The sequence below is a fragment of the Gobio gobio genome (assembly GCF_949357685.1).
Source record: "Gobio gobio genome assembly, chromosome: 10".
In the NCBI taxonomy this organism is placed as follows: Eukaryota; Metazoa; Chordata; class Actinopteri; order Cypriniformes; family Gobionidae; genus Gobio; species Gobio gobio.
In genome coordinates this window covers 6,608,686-6,627,878 of record NC_137116.1, presented here as the reverse complement: position 1 = coordinate 6,627,878, position 19,193 = coordinate 6,608,686, and the positions used below count along the sequence as shown (strand labels likewise).

Here is a 19,193-nt window from a genome sequence, read left to right as displayed (position 1 = left end):
AAATTATAGAAGTCCAAGTTTACTGTAAAGCATATGTACCTGAACTAAACATTTTTATTTTATACAAAATATATATTTCACAAAATAAGTTGTAATCTAAAATTGCTAGAAAATCTAATTTGAAGTTGATATCACAAAAATGTAGGTTACTGTGAGATTTTCTTTAGGTGCTATACCAAAATAGCCACCTCCGCCATCTTGGAACATAGATTGTAAACAAAGATAAACAACGCACCTTCACTCTCTTCCATTGTAGAAAAGTAAAGCCACCAATGTCCCAATATGGCACTGACATCTTCCGCTGATTCGGGACCTGAGTCTGTGCAATAGTAAGCTCCACTTCTTACTATTGCGCAGACTCAGGTCCCGAATCAGCACAAGATATAAGGTATCAATGCCCCGCCCACACTCCTGCCGAATCGGTTAGTATAGTCAAAAGTTCCGTTTTCACCGGCATAACCCAGAACAATTTTTCCCAGGAACTTTTTCCCCCAGACCTGTTGCTGTCTGTGTTTCCATCGCGGTCTAAAGTACCGTAAAGATTAGTCCGGTGATCTAGGACTGTGCGCGACTTTCCCGCTGGATTTATATAAGCTTAATATAAGCTTAATAAAGCCTGAACCTCGTCGTCTGTCCATTGGTCTTATTTTTTAAACTCCATTTGATTCGAAACTCTTCGTTGATTCGAGCAACTCTTACTGCAAGGGCAACAGACTTTTATAAATGGTGGTTGAAATAAAATGTTGCATGGAGTCAACCAATCAAAATGCTACGTGAACTCAAATCAATCAGCATTTTCAAGTCCCACCTCTGAAAGTTCCTGAACTTTGAAAAAAAAAATAATAACTTTGCGAGCAGGAACTTTCTGAGGTGGAAATTTTTACCTGGAACTTCCTTTAGACCCTGGTCCCTGCGGTTGAAACACACCGAGTACCACCCCAAAGTCCCTAGTTCCTGGGGAAAGAAATTAAAAGTTAAAGCTCCAATCTCCCCCTGAAAATCCCCCAAAAAGTCTGTTGGTGCCTCAGTGACTACTTTTCTCAGAGAAGCTGTCAATCTCAGCTCATCGAAACGTTTGGCTTTACTTTTCAGGACTTGTGTGGCACACTTGGGACTTGAAATCGTCCCAATACCCTCAAAACGGGCACTAATTGAGGAAACAGCCCTTTTCTGGTGTCCGAAACCGGACATTATCGAGTGCACTCCCACATTCAATCCCACAATGCACCGCAATAATGAGTACTGTCCAAATTCGCTCACTCTTCTTCAAGTGAACTGTATTAGTGGACTAACGTTGGGAATAGTAATTGAAGGTTTAGGGTTAGGGTTAGCCTTTGAACGGTTAACATGACAACAACAAATCAATGAATTTTCATCAAAAATGTAACTGCATTGTGCAGTCTAGCTCTGTAAAACCCACCAAGCTATAAATTCCAGACTAAATGGGTTAACCTTTCAGATGTGTATTTTATTGTATAACTCTATATGCAATATCCATATGCAGAATTAGCACATTAATGATAAACTACATGTGAAAGTCATCTGCTAATGTCTATTGCAGATATAGTCATACATGTGAATAACTGGTTTCAGATGTACATTGACTGTTCCAATATGGCGGATGGCTTGCGTATAGCAGCCCACAGGTACTAATGAGCCTATATTGTAGGGGAATTTACAGTTAAGACCCGAGGACCAGGTATGATGAATGAAGATTGCAGTCAATTGGAGAAAAAAATTGACTGAAGAATAGTTTGCTGTTTCATCAGCTTCAACACTCAGCAAGGAGTTTGTAGTCTCAATACAAAAGCAACTACAAGTCCCTAAACTACATCATTACTTCAGGTTGAATGATTCTGATGGGAAAATCTCCACATATGGACATATAGAATCATATCTCCATTGGTTATCCGGATGACAACAAGGGTCCTGTTTTAGGCTGGCTACACACTTGAAGATTTTAATCTTAGATTTTGGAGAAGGCTATAGCTACTGCCTGGAGATCTCCAAAATAGGGTCTGGTTTCCTCCCATTGACAGACAGGCACATGACACACATAAGTGATTTTCTCCCCAAACCCAGTTCCGTGCAAACTCTGTGTGGGATTTGCGTTGAATAGCGTGCTAAAGAAAATGGCAGTTTAGGAGATAAGCAGTAAGCAGTTAAGATCATCCGATATGAGATATCATACAACTCCCCAAATGGAACTTGCTGGACAATGGGACCTTTTTAGCTAGCCTCGAACCCCACAATGCCCCTGTTGCTTAGAACACAGCGATAGAGTAAAACATGCCACATGCGCTGCATTGGGAGAATTTGGGACAGCTCGCTGTGTATCCCGTTTTTATTGTTGAGCAGAGGTTCAAACTCCGGTCTGAACAGCAATAGCCATCCCGCTAGAAATGTGATGTTCCCAGAACGTTCTCTGAATATCCCTGCTGGTGTCTGGTAACATTCCCAAAACATTCAAGGGTTGGACGTTCTCGGAATGTTTAGGGGACCATACTTTATTTGGAAATTGGATGTTCCCAGAACATTTTCAGAACGTCCCCGCTGGTGTTAAGGACGTAATCTAGTAACGTTCCTAGAATGTTCCGAGACAGACATGATGTGGAGATCTTAAAAGGGTTGGGGGACGATTTTTCAAAAATCAATCCAAACAGACGTGGTTTAACACTGAAGACGCGTCACGCTGAACCATTACACATGATGGAAAGTCTTTATTGCTCTATTTCGCAAGGAACAGACACTTACTTTGACAGATGTTCTTCATAAACCGTACAAAAATACCTCAGTGCATTCACAGAAGATGTTGATGAGGACAATGGCGGTAACAGTAACTGTGAAGGTGACGATGACGGTCAACAGAAAGTTTCTCCCCATGCTCACCCTGCCGCCATGATCCCAAACCCTTAGCCGCCACAGAGGTGAGCACACATACAGACACCACGCCCCCAGTGCCACCCACAGTAACCGATGACGTAACTTAGCGCATGCACATACACAACAGTATAGAAAAAGAGGAAATACCATAAAAGACTAATCAAACCCAATGTATGGCTCCTACATGTGGAGTTCTTTAAAGGTCCCATGGCATGACATTTTTATTTTATGAGGTTTTTCAACATTAATATGAGTTCCCCTAGCCTGAATATTGTCCCCAAGTGGCTAGAAATTTCGATTGGTGTAAACCGAGTTCTGGCTGTCTTTCTCTGCCTTTGAGAAAATGACAGCCCAGATGAGCTGATCTTGAATTTTCCTGTTATGACGTCATAACAGGAATGGTTACCTCCCTTTCCTCCGCCCAGAGTATTTGGCACGCCCATCCGAGCGCCATATTTGTTTGTCCTCGAGAGATCATGGCTTGTGAACGAGTGAATGTTGGCAGTTTCTCAGTGTTTGGATGTACAAATAAAAACAGAAGTCTTTTTTCAGTTCCTTCTGATCTGTGATCAGTGATTTCTGATGTGTAGCTAATTATTCAAGTTCACACAGAACGTTATTATTCGTGCACACGCTGCGGCTTCTCTCCCGACTGTTTTTGTGTTTTCTATCTTGTGAGTCAGTTTTTTTTGTACGTCCTCGTCGCGTCTATCTGTTCTTAAATGTGCATACAATCGTGAGTTTCTGCTCAACATCGGCAGAGCCACATCTTTAGATATAAACCTCACGCACGTCAATGCACAGGCTGCACTGCCCGGTCGGCCTTCAACATCACCGACCCCCAGTACTGCATGTGGCCCACAACGGAGGCACCATACGCGGCTAGCCAGCTATCCCCACAATAAACTGGATTAAACCCGATTACTGTGCTATTGTCTTTGTTTGCACTGTGTACTCAATGCGTGTCACTGACGCTTTTCATATGATAGGAAAATATCTAAAAATAATGCTGGAATTCAATAAGGAGGAAGACGGGCTCAGCGTGACTAGGACTCGGACTTTATTCAGAACTCTCAGTTACAAACAAAATAAACTTTCACTGACAGCGCTCTCACAATTCAGTAGTTACAATATATAACTTTGTTAGCAATCGCTCCGTCTCTGGTCCATTGATGTCCGGTTCGCAAACTAATCGTTCTTTTGAACCAGTTATTTTTAGTGAACCGGTCGAATCAGTTCACCAAATCGGACTGAATCGTTCTAAACAATATAAGTACACCTCAGAATACATTATAAAATAAACAAAAAAATCCATGTCATAGGACCTTTATGGGTTTGGGGGACGTGATTTGGTGGACCTTCACAGAACATTAAGGACATTCTGGGGATGATAAGGTGACCTTTAGACTTTCCCTCTACACTGCGTTCCCATAACGTTTGCAGGACCTTTAGGGGACCAACCTGGAATGTTTTTGGTACAATTTAGGTCCTTCCATCACGTTTACTGAATGTTTTCAGAACATGTTTGTGTGAATCAATGTACACTGTGCTGCTTTGCAAATGAGGGTCAGTGAAACGCAGGATTTGCACAAAGGTTGCTTCTCAAAGATGGATCAATACCAACTGTTTGTCCAACTTCCAATTCAGAACATACAGAATGTAGTATTTTGTGAAAGTACGCAAATCGCTATAGACACTATACACACAGATACACCGCTTCTTCAAGGTTGGAATTGGTCGAAAACAAAACTTTCCCAAAACATACTGATAAGACTTTCTCTCAGTAAGAGGTTCAGACAATATTCAGCATTATTCTCTAGTGATTGAAGGTGAAGAGTAAAGTAAATGTGTTAACTGGGAATTGGGGTAACTTTATTTTGATGGTCCCTTTTGAACATTCTGTTGATTATACAGGGAGTGCAGAATTATTAGGCACGTTGATTTTCTGATCATATTTTTTTCCAGGCACATTTGACCAATTCCAAACCACAGTAATCCTAATAACTACTATTGATTTAGTATTTAATAATGTATAAGTGATATATAATTGTTCATGAAGGCTGGAAATGAAAATCACCTTATATTCAGGTGTGCAGAATTATTAGGCATGTTTTCTTTTACTGATAAATTGGGCCAAAAAAGAGATTTAACTCAGACTGAAAAGTCAAAAAGTATTAAATGCCCATGAGAAGGATGCAATACTAATGCAATACTAGACATTGCAGTTAAGGCATGACCATTGGACAGTGAAATGCTCGTTGGGTCAGCAGGATCTGACAAAAACAGGTGGTGAAGAAAAGACACCTATTAACTGCAAAAGAATTAAGAATTAAGGTGAAGAATTAAGGGTGAAACCATCAGGAACCCTTTAGTCTCCAGTGCCACTATTTTCCAGAGCTGCAACCTACCTGGAGTCTCCAGAAGTGCAAGGTGTCAGGATCTCAGAGACTTCAGTTAGGTAAAAAATCCTAAAAAATGACCCCAACTAGATAAGAATCACAAGCTGAAGTGTTGTAAAATACATGAAGAAGGTTTTTTTATAGGCTTTATAGGTTTTATAGGTTGAGAATGACTCTTGAAGGACCAGCACCACATCCTCTAGTACCACTGTTTGAAGAATTAATCTTCCAGAATCTGGCAGTATGTTTTGGGAGTTCATTTTTAGTCCATCTCTGCAAAACGGACTTCAGGATGGACTAAAATGAACTCCCAAAACGTACTGCCAGATTCTGGAAGATGAATTCTTCAAACAGTGGTACTAGAGGATGTGGTGCTGGTCCTTCAAGAGTCACTCTCAACCTATCTGTCCATAAAGCCTATAAAAAAACCTTCTTCATGTATTTTACAACACTTCAGCTTATGATTCTTATCTAGTGGGGGTCATTTTTTAGGATTCTTTACCTAACTGAAGTCTCTGAGATCCTGACACCTTGCACTTCTGGAGACTCCAGGTAGGTTGCAGCTCTGGAAAATGGTGGCGCTGGAGACTAAAGGGTTCCTGATGGTTTCACCCTTAATTCTTGACCTTAATTCTTAATTCTTTTGCGGTTAACAGGTGTCTTTTCTCCGCCACATGTTTTTGTCTGACCCTGCTGACCCAACGAGCATTTCACTGTCCAATGGTCACGCCTTAACTGCAATGTCTAGTATTGCATTAGTATTGCATCCTTCTCATGGGCATTTAATACTTTTTGACTTTTCAGTCTGAGTTAAATCTCTTTTTTGGCTCAATTTATCTGTAAAAGAAAACATGCCTAATAATTCTGCACACCTGAATATTAGATGATTTTCATTTCCAGCCTTCATGAACAATTATATATCACTTATACATTATTAAATACTAAATCAATAGTAGTTATTAGGATTTCTGTGGTTTGGAATTGGTCAAATGTGCCTGGAAAAAAAATATGATCAGAAAATCAACGTGCCTAATAATTCTGCACTCCCTGTAAGTAACTTTATAACTACATGTCAAGTCTCTAACTCATTAGAATATTAGTAGACTCTGCTTGATATCTGCTAACTCTTTATTGTGATGGTCCTTCAACAGACATTCTAATGTCTATAAGCAACTATCCTAACCCTACCAGTCTATTAATACTCCACTAGCACTCTAATGAGAGTTAGTAGACATGTATGTGCAACGTTACATATAGTCAACAGAATATGTTCAAGGGACCATCAAAATAAAGTGAAACCAATATGTGTTTTAAAGGGTGGTTGATTATGATTTCCCTTTTTTAATGTTAGTTAAAGCAAAACAACATCTGCAAAGTTACGACGCTCAAAGTTCAAAGCAAAGGGAGATATTTTCTTTTAAAGAACTGGCTTTTTAAGGACTACAACAAATGGCTGGTAGGGACTACAATGAGCTTCTTTACGGGTTAGTGACATCACTAACCCTACAATTTACATAAACCCTGCCTCCAGGAACACGCAACAAAGGCCATGTTGAGAAGAGGAAGGCCATGTTGTAGTCGAGCAAATTTGGGGTCGTATCCATCTTTTCACATTTTTTTGCAATACAGTACGAACCAGGGTACGTGAGTGGAGTGGGAGCGGAGTGATTTTGAATGGAGTGAGGAGCGGGTTTTTTAAAAGTGTATGTTATAAACCAAACTTTTGTGATATTTCAGAGCTTACTTAAATACTTTAGCCGCAAATTTCCTCGGAGCGAAGACGGAGGCGTGTTTTTGATATCAGTGAGTGAGGAGTGGAGCGGGTATAGTGGGAAAAAGTTTCTGACATTTTCAGTGCATGTCTGCATGAGGTAATTGGAGCTGCTGACACAAGCTCTTGAAGCTCCGCCCTCTTCTTGAAAGGGGGCCGGAGGCACCAGCTCATTTGCATTTAAAGAGACATACACAAAAACGCAGAATTTTTGCTCACCCTCAAAAAGGGACACTTTTAACATGCTATAAAAAAAATTCTGTGCATGGTATTTTGAGCTAAAACTTCACATACACACTCTGGGGACATCAGAGACTTATTTTACATCTTGTAAAAAGGGGCGTTATTGGACCCCTTTAACATGTGTTGGGGGCTTCTCTTATAAACAAGGAGAGAGCATGTGGCCATAATCCATCCTTCCCAAATTCTTCCAGCCTTTCCTTGTGCTCTGATCAACTCTTTCACTTCACAGCACCTCTGGACAGCACATACACAATGTATACAGCAATGCAAACGATTCCGAATATGGCCATATTATGTGAAACGGAGGACTTTCAGGTGAAAGATGAGCTGCGGCTGTTTCCATGACAACAGCACTTTCACTGGAGGTGAGTGTTACATCCAGACAACAGGTTGGTGAGGCTGAGGTTTGATTCATTGATTCGTAACTCAACAGTGTTTTTTTAGAGAGGTCTCCTGACGCATTTTACATGACAAATGTTTAGTAAAACATTGCTGTTGTCACTAAGCTTTTGATTAACTTGCATAGATCGTGTCATGTGTTTATGATTCAAACATTTTGCCAATCTCACAGAAGAAAAAATAGCAGAATACAGGGCTATGTTCATACTATGGTGCAATAGAGTGCAAGGGCTGCATTCAAAATCACATACTTCCCTATAATATAGTGGGTGAGATTCTGAAGTGTGCATATGATGGACACTTTACTATCCCATGAGACTACAGGAGAGGATTTATGAATGGCAGTGAAGCGACGCAACTGACGATGTGATAATGACCCATGGCAAATGTAGTTCGTCCAGATAACATTCATATACAGACATTAATTCTATATAGAACTTACTTTTTTAGCAGCTGTGAAGTAATTACTTCAAAATAAGTACCTACTCAAGGACATGGTGAAAAACTGGATTACAGATATTTGTATGCATATTTTGTAATAAACAACAACTTTAAATGAATAGTTTTATATTTCTCCATCATTTTTTTAGTCACCATGAAATCTAAATGAACAATACTTTTTTTTATTTATGGAATATTGTGGGGAAACCTGTCACTCACATGAGATTGACCAATGGCAAACAACAACCATCCAATCAAAGCACAGAAAAAAATTTATATCAGAAAATGTATATTTCCCAAATAAAATAAGAATTTTAATTATATTGTCCATCTCCAATAAATCAGTATCACATTCCATAAACAAGACCATGTATCAGTTATTGTAGCAATTTAGTAAAAAAATAAATAAAAACATCAATAAAAGTTCACCCAAAAATGAAAATTCATTAATTCCTCACCCTCATGTCAAAACCCGTAAGACCTTTGTTCATCTTCAGAACACAAATTAAGATATTTTTGATGAAATCCGAGAACTCTCTGATCCCTCCATAGACAGCAATTTAATGAACACTTCCAAGGCCTAGAAAGGAAGTAAAGACATCGTTAAAATAGTCCATGTGGCTTCAGTGGTTCAACCTTAATGTTATGAAGTGACGAGAATACTTTTTGTGTGCGAAAAAACTACGAAAAATAACGACTTTATTCAACAACTTGTGTGTGTGTGATGCTGACGCAGGAGCTGGCCAATGTAAATCCGGCTTCTCTGGATAAAGTTGTCACAGAGGCACTAACGGACTATTTTTCTGTCGATTCAGCAGTTTGGATCGCCAAATTTCAGCAGTTTGGCGGTTTGATACGCGATCCGAATCATGATTCGACTCAGTGATTCATAACGCTTCGAAGCTTCATGAGGCCGTGTTTTGAAATCGTCATCACTAGATATAAGTCGTTATTTAGGGTTTTTTTGCGCACAAAAACTATTTTCGTCACTCCATAAAGTTATTGTAGAACCACTGTAGTGAGATGGACTTTGTAACGACGTCTTTAGTACCTTTTAAGAGTCTTGAGAGTGTACCGTGCATTGTGCTAATGGAGGCCTTTCAGAGCCATCAGATTTCAACTAAAATAATTCATTTGTGTTCTGAAGATGAACGGAGGTCTTACGGGTGTCGAACGACATGAGGGTAAGTAATTAATGACAGAATTTTCATTTTTGGGTGAACTAACCCTTTAAGGTTGAACCACTGCAGTCACATGGACTATTTTAACGATGTCTTTACTTCCTTTCTGGGCCTTGGAAGTGTTCATTAAATTGCTGACTATGGAGGGATCAGAGAGCTCTCGGATTTCATCAAAAGTATCTTCATTTGTGCTTCGAAGTTGAACGAAGGTTTCACGGGTTTGGGTCAACATGAAGGTGAGGAATTGATGACAGAATTTTCATTTTTGGGTGAACTAACCCTTTAATAATGAAACTTGGGACTAAAATTAAATTAGTATAATTACAACCGAAAAAGACAGCAACGCTGTTTTAAATAAAGTAAGGATAATATAGATGTATTATTTTAAAGAGAGTTTTTTTTCTACTTACGAAGGTGACTGACAGTTGCAGAACTCAACACATGATTGGCTCACGAGGCGCACGTGATCCTAAAAGCCGTTTGGCGGAGTGTCGCGCAGGATGTTCGGCGGCAGAGGGCGGTGTCGCACAGGCAGAGCAGCGGTAAAGCGTGCGAAGAACCTCCCCGTCACTCCAGTGATGTTTATTTCAGGAAACGGGACAGTCAGTAAATCCAACTACATTAGCAGGACTCGCAGACGAAGGAAAGCATGCTGATGGTCGCGTGAACGGCGCATAAAGATGGTGTTCGAGTCAGTGGTGGTCGATGTCCTGAACAGGTTTCTGGGCGACTATGTGGTGAACCTCGACAGCTCGCAGCTCAGCCTCGGCATATGGGGAGGTACAGTAAACGAGCCAGCTGTCAAATACAAACGTGTCTTTGCTGCTAACAACGTGTTTGTGTACATTCACGAATATAACTTCACACAGATATATATCTATAAAAGAGTCAGCTGACCTTACACTGGAATCTGAGAGACAAGCTTTGACTTTGAGGACAGGTTTGAACATGCGTTTTACAGTAACCTCTAACTAAAGCTAACCCACTAACTTGCATGCATAATCTGATTTTCTGGGTTAAATCTACTGTAAGGATGTTGATTAGATCTACTGTCTAGTTATATGTTACTCTGAATTAGTATGGTATTACCTGGATTGGGATAGTTCACCCCACATGTAACGTTAAACTGTCCAGCTTCAAAATGAACCAAAAACTAAAAGTAATTCATGGGACAGTTTTCACTTTTGTGGGAACCTCCGACTGCTTCACGTTCATTCTGAGATCCTGGATACATTTCTATTTATATGCATTTTACTGGATCTTGACTGTCAAAGCATGAACATGTTCTCTTTGACTTTAATCTGAGATTATGACTACAATATTATATAACACGCATGTCCAAAGTTTTATTCCATTTCTCTTGATTTTATTAACATTATATTTTACTTAATATTTTACATAACAGTCTTTTACTACTATATTTTGACAAAATGAAAAGGTTAATATATAAAATATTCCTCTTTTATTAGTTTTCACTGCTGCATCCCTACTTTCTGTCAGATATTTATGAAAACTAATAACTAATCCCTAATTTTAAGTAGGTCTGATTAGTAAAAAAATCACCTCCTGTAGTCTTGTATTTTATACATGTGACATCCAATATTAATTTTCTGACCATAAAATGTCAACAACATTGTGAAATTTTCTGTCTCTGACTGTGATAATAATCAATAGATGGCAAATAATTTACATTTGATCATTTTGCAGATGCTTTTATCCAAAGTGAAATCACTTTGAAACCCCTTTAACCAGGGGCCCATGGCCCTCTGGGGGCCTCAGCAAATTTCCAAGGGAGCCACAGGATGATTTATTTAGGATGCCAAAATTTTCACTGGCCCCACAAAAAAAATAATTAAAAAAATAAAATAGGCCTAGTTATTGTCTTTGTTGTTTTTGACCCATAACCTAAAACTACTAGCTTAACTCATATAAATGTAAAATATTGTTAATGACAAGTAAACTGTCAGCAATAAAATAAGAACAAATAATCCAATTATTAGTAAAAGCACAAATACAATAGAACAAACATACAAATAAAAATACTCATTATATTATATAATACAGCATTATATTATATAAATTATATGGGGTATTTTTCTTACACAAATGCGCCACTTCGCTTCAGAAGGCCTTTATTAGCCCCCCGGAGCTGCATAGAGCAGTTATATGAGGGATAGATGCACCTTTATGGACGTCAAAAATGACCCAACAAGTCACTGCCATTAAAGCTTTGATTAGCCAGGACTTTTTTAATATAACTCTGATTGTATTTGTCTGAAAGAAGAATGTCATATACACCTAGGATGACTTGAGGGTGAGAAAATCATGGGCTAATTTTCATTTTTGGGTGAACTAGCCCTTTAAAGTTACAAAAGTTATTCATTCAAGATCAGTGATTTCTTTTTCTTTGTCGTTGTTGTTTGATTAACATTAAAACACAGACAGAAGCAGGTTTATTAGGCTGCTGTCACTTTAATGCTGCGTTCACACCAAACGTGTGTAAAGTGAGTTCAATGTTAAGTCAATGGAAAGGCGCGTTGACGCGCGTCTGGAGGTCCTGTGGCGTGATAGACGCGTTTTGCGCGGCGCGATGGATGCGATTCCGCCGCATTTGCGCATCCAGTTTGCACGAATTATGCAAATGGAGCATCTTGTGCGATATTAGTGTTTACGCGCGATATTAGTGTTTACGCGCGAGTAGTGCTTTTTGTGCTTTCACACGTTTGAAGCGAATTCGCGCCTGACGCCCGAGTTGAAAAATGTTAACTTTGGCGTCAATTTGCGCCGCGTTAACCAATCAGGAGCCTGCTTGCTGCTGTCACGTGGTGAAGAGACGTGATGAGTAACCCTGCATAATTTAAACATACTACTATTGTGTCCCTAAATGTAGTTTTAAGACTTTTTCAGGTGAGAATGTAGTTGTTTAAAGCTCAAATCTGTGGTTTATTTATAAAGAGAGCGCCTATTTAAAAAAAAATAATCTTGCGTTTTTGGAGTTGTGAGATCCAGGCGATCACGGGCGCTCAGTGCTCATTAACCCCAGCGAGAGCAGCCTTTTCTCGGCCAGTCCTTCTGACGTCTGCCGCTGGCTCGGATGTTTCTGTAGTGGTTAAACATGAGATATAATTCGTCTTGTGTAGATCTAATTGAGGGCAAAGAGAAGTTTCATAACTTAATTTTTTTTAGGATATTTAAATATACATGCAGTGAAGATAAGGTAGGCCTAGTGCGTTGCCTGGACCACATTTGTGTGGCTATTAATGATTAATATATATTTTTAATAAAAATGAAAAGGGGCAGAGTGGTGTTTTATGACATGTTTCTCCTGGAGCGCCTTGAACGCAAATAGTCTATTTTTCTTCAAACGCTCGATTTATACACGCGTCCAATTCGCTGAGGATGCGCGAATGGATTCAAAATGTGTCCAACTAGACGCGGTAGGCGTGATTTTGACGTTCTATTTGCGTTTGGTGTGAACGCAGCATAAGAGCTGCTTGGATCCAATACTGATACATGCGTTTTATTTCTCAACTGTTTATGTTCACTTAAGAAGTAAGTTTACCAAACTAAGTTTACCAGGATACTCGCCGAGACACCCCCCCCCCCCTTTTTTTTCTATGGTAAAGAACATATATTGAATCAGAATGTCGAATATTTTGGAATCACACAATGAATCGTGATTAATTATTGTACTATATAACACTCCCCCCAGTTTCCGTTGATAACGTTTGAAATCAAGCAGAAATACCAGAGGAAATATGGGGAAATATGAGGCAATATTGTTTGGCAATTGGGGCCTTCAAGTCAATAAGATTGAGTGTAGTTTTTCTACATTTATTCATTGTAATGAATGCTAAATTCATCAACATTTATAACAGTAGACTTACACAGGGGTATAGGGATGTCCTGGAGGACCTTCCAATAAAGTTTTATGATATGCCATGTGTGTTATTGACTCACTGATAAGGAACTTTTAATACCACAGTAAATATTTGCTCAATGATACTATGAATTATTGAAGACAATGGTGGGTAATATGTCAATGTTTCTTTTGCAGGTGCTGCCATATTAAGAAACCTCGAGATAAAAGAAAATGCATTGGTATGTTGCTTTACCTTTCACGTTAGATATGTAATGACATTTTGTAATGACAAGAATATCCATTAAAGAAGCCTTTCACTGCATTTTTCTAATGCTTTGTGAACTAATGCTCTAATGTGACACTTTTCTCTGTAACAGAGTCAACTGGACATTCCTTTCAAAGTCAGAGCAGGGCACATTGGTAAGAGAAGACCTGACAGATGTTGGAGTCCAGTGTGTTGTGTTGAACTGCTAATATCATGGTTGTTGACTTGGTAAAACCAGCATGCACTGCCATAGCATACACTATGATTTGAGCTCTTTCAGTGCTTATATTTGTCTTTGTCAGGTCGTTTGGAGTTGAAGATCCCTTGGAAGAACCTGTACACTCAGTCTGTGGAGGCCACGCTGGATGAAGTTTACCTGCTCATCGTGCCAACTGCTAGTAAGAGCTGATACTTCAGCTAACCCAGATAATTAAAGTGCCTCTATTATGGTTTTTCAGACATTACCTTTCATGCAGTGTGTAATAGGGCTGGTCTGCAAAGTTTCAAAGATCAAAGTGCACAATAAATAAAGTTATTGTCTCCTAAAAGAAAGAATCGATCCTGAACTGCCTGAAACGACTCGTCAGTAATTCCAGTCTTACTTCCTGTTACAAGGAACAACAGTTGTTCACTGTGCGGCCGTGAATGAATGCCGGGCCGCCGTGCTCCTTTTAGTTTTGGTTTAGAATTAGTGCCAATTCGGGGGCGGATTGCTTGAATTGTGGGTTCCTTAGCCTATTATTATTAACGAAAAACACAACAACAACAACAACAACAACACAGTACATTGACAAACTCACTTAAATAGGTGCTTTTACATTTCACTTTGAAACCAAATCTTCCGCGATCATCTCGTCTCTCAGCTCTTGTGACTTGGGGTTGGTGCCGCGGTGGGCAAGTGATGTAACGGGTGTTTCGCCTGAACACCGATAACACCGGCAACACTGACTATCGCATCCAATTGACCAAAACGCATCATAATACCAGGTGTACACAGGGCCTGTGAGAAAAGAGGTGATGCTGCAATGCATATTTTGAAAAAAATGTTTTTTTGACCTTTGGATGCATGTAAACCTGTTGTTGGATACATCAAAACAAAATTAGAAACCTTTTAAAATAGCATAATGGGGTAGTAAAAGAAGCTATCCTAATTGAATCAGTTCAGTTTAAGTTATTATTGTTCTAAAGCAGCTTTACAGACCCCAGTGAGAGTGATAAGATCTCATGATATGACATTTTATTAGTATTTGTATTGTATAATCAGTCCTAGTTGTAATGAGTCTTCATGTTCATTTGCTGAAGTGTGACACTTATTTGACTGCCAGGCCTCACAGAAGATCCCTGCATGTAGGGGTGCACCGATCCGATATTAGGATCGGATATCGGCCGCGATACTGACAAAATAGCTGGATCGGGGATCGGAAAAATTAACAGATCCACAAGCCGATCCAGGTGTTTTTTTCCGTCGCAGCAGAACCTACGTCATTCGTCAGCTTCACGTGTGTCGCTTGCTAGAAGGGAGCGAGCCAGAGAGTCGGCTGTGTGGAGGAGATATTTCACGCTTGCCACGCCAACTAGTTCGTCGCTGTTTCGAGGGTATTACTGCAAAGTCAGGGTCTTTCCTGCATTGACATTTTTTTGACGGCCAAAGCCTAATTTGATGAGTTATTGTGATTTACGAGTGATGTAGAACAGATGCTGCGCTCGTGACTGAGTGACAGAGAGACCGATCTGAGAGCTCCTCCCCCGCGCGCGCTCTCTGGGTCTTCAAAATAATCAGTGTTCGCTCTCATATTTCACATATTAATCCAAATCAAAAGCTCGGAAGACCGAAACCATGTTGCACGTGACACATTCGGACAATTTTGTCCTTGAATTATCACTGGGTGTGAATTGCGCTCAAAAAACATTGACTCTTCTCTGACCAGCTGACATAAAGCATACTTTCAATAAGCGGGAGACAAATTATATCCAGTTATGAAGTGTTTTCTGTGTGTTGACATCTTTCGCGATGTTCTAACAGACGGGATTCGCACACAACGCGTCTGCTAATGTCCGATTCGTGACCTAATGACTCCTTTGAACCGAATCATTTTAACGACTGGCCAGAACAACTGATCCGTCCAACACTGAACTCATGAACTCAGTTTATTAATTTACTCAGAACGCAACTGAAATGAGAACACAAGTGTGCTTACCCAATTTAGCAAGAGTGGGTAGTAAGAATTATTTTTAATTATCAACAGTATTTCATCTTATTTCTGTTGACAATGTGTAGTAAAATAAAAAGGCCTAGCCTACAATCATTTAATCTGGAGTGAGGTGAAACCAGAACAAAGTTGTTATTAGCTAGCTGAAAATTTTTAATAAATTGCATATGGCAGAAAATTAGACTATTTGTTAATTTGTAATGCTACTTTTTAATATTGATATGATTATATACCAAAACAATTATCTGTAGTGTAAAAAATGTTTGGTAACTGTCAGATTACTATTGTATGTTTGACCAATAGGCCTACACTGTTTTTTGTTTCCACTGCTACATTTTATTTATTTAAAGAAGTTAGATTACATTCTATTTTAGATTTGAATGCACAATTGTTTTTTAAATAAATAAGAATTCAACACCTTACATACATCTGTTATTTTGTCTTAGTTATGTTTAGTTAGTAAAGTCTGGTGCCTTTAGTCTCTTCAAGGAAGGTATAAGGTGGAAGATATACAGTTTATTATTAATTCAACAATATATCGGATCGGTATCGGGTATCGACAGATACACAAAGCCCAGGCATCGGTATCGGTATCGGGACTGAAAAAGTCGGATCGGTGCACCCCTACCTGCATGCATGTGATCCTGCCAGTTCGCTTTGAAAACGGGCTTCTTGCATCTCTGTTCACGCAGGTATAAAGTATGACGCAGAGAAGGAAGAGCGGCAGCTACAGGAAGCTCGGCAGAGGGAGCTGCAGCGGATCGAAGAGACCAAACAGAGAGCTGCAGAAAAAGGTGCATAAATCATTTGAGCTCACTTTGCTTCTACATGGAGAAAGATGACACAGACACACATTTGCATTTGTGTCTTTGTGTTCAGAGGATCCAAAGGCGGAGAAGCAGGACACATTTGTGGAGAAACTGGTAACACAGGTGATCAAAAACCTGCAGGTGAAAATATCCAACATACACGTCCGCTATGAGGATGATGTGAGTACTTCTGACATTTTCTGCAGCTTTTTTTATACTCAAAACTGCAATGCGTGTTCTTTTGTGTTTACGCCTTTGTTTGTGCTTTATCACAACCTGGCATGAAGTGTAGCAGACTTTTTAGTCAGTTCTGTGTGCATTAGCGCTTAATACTTTCTCAATGTTAAACATGTTTTTAGGTCACCAATCCCAGTGCTCCGCTCTCATTCGGAGTGTCCCTGCAGAACCTCAGTCTCCAGGTAAGCCAAGAATTTCATGCACAATAAAATTATTAAATTATGACTGTATTGGATGAATCTCATAAGACCTGTCAAAAATACATCTGTCATATTTCACACCAAAATCAAGAAATAATAAGAGATAATAGTAATATTTGTGTGTGTGTGTGTGTGTGTGTGTGTGTGTGTGTGTATATATATATAAAAAATGCAATATATATATTGCATTATATATAAATATAACACATTTTTATACATGCATGTGTGTATTTATATACACATAATAAATATATATATATATATATATATATATATATATATATATATATATATATATATATATATATATATATATATATATATATATATATATATATATATATATATATATATATATATATATATATATATATATATATATATATATATATATACATGCATGTGTGTGTATTTTATATACAAATAATAATAAACAAAATTCTAAATAAAAGTTGCAATTAATTGATAATCGATTAATCGATTTGACCACTATTAATAATATAAAATATAATAAATAATGTATCATATTTAATAAATACTATAAAACAAAATATTAAACACAAAATACAAGATATTAATTTAAAGTTAATTGTACATTAACATGCTATTTTCTAGATATAATCAATAACTTTTCTTTTGACATGCAAATATATTATTTATATTTACTATAAATATAAAATATATAAGATTTAGTGTTGTCAAATCGATTAATCGAATCTAACAAAAGTTTGTAAATATATAATATGTGTGTATAAATACACACACACACACACACACACACACACACACACACACACACACACACACACACACACACACACACACACACACACACACACACACACATATTAGTGCTTTCATGCGATTAAAAAATGAACTACCTGTAATTAATCACACATTTTTTTCTGTAATTAATCGCGATTAATCGCACCTAAAATTTTTTTTTAATTTTAAATATGTTTTTATATTGTAATATTTTTCTCTTGTTCTTTTGTTATCATTAACGACAGACAGCAGCAGGTTTATTAGGCTGCTGTCACTTTAAGAGCTGACACATCTGATGTCCTCATACTCTTTACGGCATTTAAGACTTTAGTTAACTCATTTAACAACTCATGTTTACGAGGATACTCGACAAAGCGCCTCTTTGCGCTTGAATGGTTTAATAACACTTGAATGAATGAATGAATGAATGCGTTAATTGCATAAAATATTATAACATGTTAAGCTGAAAGAAAGAAAAAAGCATATGTTAATGTATTAATTTTGACAGCCCTAATATATATATTTAAAAAATGTTAAATGCGATTAATTGCGATTAATCGATTTGACAGCACTTTATTATGCACCCCATGTTTAATATATTTTTTATTAATAGAATATATCGTTTTTTGTGATGAAATACAGCCTAGCTATGTGTTTGTCTGTCTGTATTATAACATTTTTGTTGCATTTTCCAGACATCTGATCAGAATTGGAACCCATGTCTTCTGGATGAGAAAGCCAAGCTGTTTTTTAAGGTTTAAAATTTGTCTTTTTCACTTTAAGGGTTATGAGTAACAAAGTTATTTAGTATTATTCTCTAATGCCACTCGTTACTTCATTTAGCTCGTACGTTTGGACAATCTGTTTGCGTACTGGAACGTGAATTCAGAGCTCTACTCCAACCACAACCCTGAAGAGGCTCTGGTAGGCCTTCACATTACATTATACTTTGAGTCCAAGGAAAATAAATCTCCCATCTTCTTTGACTGTACATTTGTATTTTTCATAGCGATACATGAAGCACAGTGCAGCCGTCCAGAACGCTATCCCTCAGGATTATCATTTCAGTGAGTTCTTCTTGCTTTCATTCACAAATGTGTATTCAACAGTGTTTTCTCTAAGAAAATACAAACCAACTTTGTTTTTGCACGTCACTGCGTTAGTCTTTCGTCCAATATCTGCGAAAGCCAAGCTGCGCATGAATCCTCGCTCTGATGTGGACTTCTCCTCGCCAAAAGTGGACCTTGAGGTCAACCTCGCTGAGGTGGCAGTTGAACTTAGCCGGCCACAGGTGTGGAAAATGTCTGCTTAATTTTGTCCAATGCAGCGAACAAATAATGACAAATCATTCATATGACTTTACGCTGTTTTCTAGTACGTCAGCATTCTGGAGCTGTTGGGCTCGGTGGATATGATGACCCGTAACCTTCCATACAGGAGGTTTCATCCAGATGTGGCAGTTCACACAAATGCTCAGCAGTGGTAAGTGCATTTGGAGTTTGTGGACTTGGATAATTAAATTTTGTAG

General features: G+C 38.4%; 1 protein-coding gene across 2 annotated transcripts in view; it reads left to right on the top strand.

Annotated features, from left to right (window-relative positions):
* The first annotated feature begins 9,829 nt into the window (after positions 1–9,829).
* The window catches only part of vps13a (vacuolar protein sorting 13 homolog A), a 115,832-nt gene continuing 106,468 nt past the window's right edge, over positions 9,830–19,193 (top strand). For both annotated transcript variants that reach the window (XM_079827174.1, XM_079827173.1), the window contains exons 1-12: positions 9,830–10,097; positions 13,375–13,418; positions 13,557–13,599; positions 13,747–13,842; positions 16,347–16,448; positions 16,534–16,643; positions 16,823–16,882; positions 18,361–18,420; positions 18,509–18,589; positions 18,675–18,732; positions 18,829–18,956; positions 19,041–19,147. In XM_079827174.1, coding sequence (XP_079683300.1) covers positions 9,998–10,097; positions 13,375–13,418; positions 13,557–13,599; positions 13,747–13,842; positions 16,347–16,448; positions 16,534–16,643; positions 16,823–16,882; positions 18,361–18,420; positions 18,509–18,589; positions 18,675–18,732; positions 18,829–18,956; positions 19,041–19,147 — 989 coding nt within the window. In that variant the 5' untranslated portion in view covers positions 9,830–9,997. The remainder of the gene's footprint in view (positions 10,098–13,374; positions 13,419–13,556; positions 13,600–13,746; positions 13,843–16,346; positions 16,449–16,533; positions 16,644–16,822; positions 16,883–18,360; positions 18,421–18,508; positions 18,590–18,674; positions 18,733–18,828; positions 18,957–19,040; positions 19,148–19,193) is intronic.